This window comes from Amphimedon queenslandica, unplaced genomic scaffold (genome assembly GCF_000090795.2).
Source record: "Amphimedon queenslandica unplaced genomic scaffold, v1.1 AMPQUscaffold_5232_Cont22795, whole genome shotgun sequence".
Classification (NCBI taxonomy): domain Eukaryota; kingdom Metazoa; phylum Porifera; class Demospongiae; order Haplosclerida; family Niphatidae; genus Amphimedon; species Amphimedon queenslandica.
The window spans coordinates 1-1,647 of record NW_003554462.1 but is presented as its reverse complement, the minus strand read 5'-3'; the positions used below and the strand labels follow the sequence as shown (position 1 = coordinate 1,647).

Here is a 1,647-nt window from a genome sequence, read left to right as displayed (position 1 = left end):
CTTTATTTACCTTTTCTCTTCTTTTCCTCTTTCTCTTTCTTTGCCATTATCCCTCCTCCTCCTCTTTGTCTCAGTCCTTCCTTGTTCCCCTCGTCAGAAAGTGGACCATTTTTAGTCTCTATGACTTGACTCCGCCCAGCCCCTTCCCTATAGCGTCTCTCCTCAACCTCGCTATTAAAATGGACGTGTTTGTGTCCCCCTCCTTTAATCGTCCTCACAAACTTCTCCACAATCAGGAAAGCAATGATACCGGCCAGTACCCACAACCCGACCATCATGTCCTGCGTATGGTCGTGCCCCCCGTGGTGATGGTCGCCGTGATGATGATGGTGCTCATCGTGATGATGGTCTTCATGGTGATGGTCGTCGTGGTGATGTTCGTCATGGTGATGGTCTCCGTGGTGATGTGACCCGACGGCGTGAGGTATGAGATGCAGAAAAGCGTCGCCTAGAAGACCCCCTGAGGCAAAACTAAGGAGGACTTTGAGGAAGTCAGAGTGTTCGGAGGCACTGTTGATAGGAATGAAGAAGAGTATGAAGAACGGGGCAGCACTGACCAGGAGGGTGGAGGAGAGGGCATAGGCCCAGAGCTCAGTTTGACTGGAAAATGGAGAAGAGAGGAAGGAGAGAGAGGGAGGGAGGGACAGGGAGAAGGCAGTCCCCGCTAGAAATAGGAGAGGGACAATTCGACGTAAAATTTGGCTCGTTGCCCTGATGATCATGGCTAGTTTGTTTCTTGCTTCTTCTGTGAGGATTGAGAAGTAAGCTCAGAACGGCTCAGAATAGAAACAGGCCTAACCACGCCTCTAGCTATAAAAATTACAAAATTGGAATGTGTCTTTATAATTTTTATTAGATAGTTAAAAATTATAATTGCTAAAACTACCCACAATCGTCTACCCTGACTGGCATCAATATTGAATCATCTCTGGTTGAATAGATATTCTAGCATGTGTGTATTGTGGCTGATCATCATGATTGCATCTGATGCTAGATCCATGATTAAGATTGAAAACAAGATAATCAGATTAACCCGAGGATTAACCAGCATTAGTCAGCAAAACTCTCGCCCTCGGCAAAACTCTAGTAAACTGCGACTGAGTCACTGAGCTAAACTTTCATTGTCAATTGGTGGATAAAAGAGGTTTACAGTGAAACTGTCGAACTATTACGATGGCATCTCGATCCTGCAATGCTTGCTTCAGTAGTGTTGCTACAGCTTTCGAGGGATTGGGCAAAGAGAGTTTAATTCAGTACATGAAATCCGTCTGGGAAGATTCTGTGCGGCTCCCTGACTTGGAGGATGAGAGAAGTTGGAATGTGTCTTTATTGTACAAAATTTTTTCTCATTATTCGTTGCTTTTTACCATTCCTTACTGCAGTGAAGGGTTCGTAGTTCACCTGAAAAAAGGAGGGTTGCACAGTGGTTAAGTTTGTAACCGAGGTTGTTGATGTAAGGAGTGAGAAAATTAAATCTTTGAATGCCAAATCATTGGGTACCACTAGACCAATCACTGCCCAGGATGTAATCACTAAAGCGCATGATCGACTTGTTCAAATGGGAGACTATCATGCAGTACTGAACAACTGTCAAGATTATTGTCAGAAGTTAGCAAAGGATTTGGGACTTGATAATTTTTTGACTGA

At 44.4% G+C, this 1,647-nt stretch overlaps 1 protein-coding gene across 1 annotated transcript; it reads right to left on the bottom strand.

The window, feature by feature from the left end:
• Positions 1–10: 10 nt before the first annotated feature.
• LOC100633706 (protein catecholamines up-like) lies at positions 11–793 on the bottom strand (the record flags this gene model as incomplete). The annotated part of the gene is made up of 1 exon (XM_003391847.3): positions 11–793. A coding segment is annotated over exon 1 (712 nt), but the record flags the coding sequence as incomplete, so codon positions are not given.
• Positions 794–1,647: the final 854 nt, after the last annotated feature.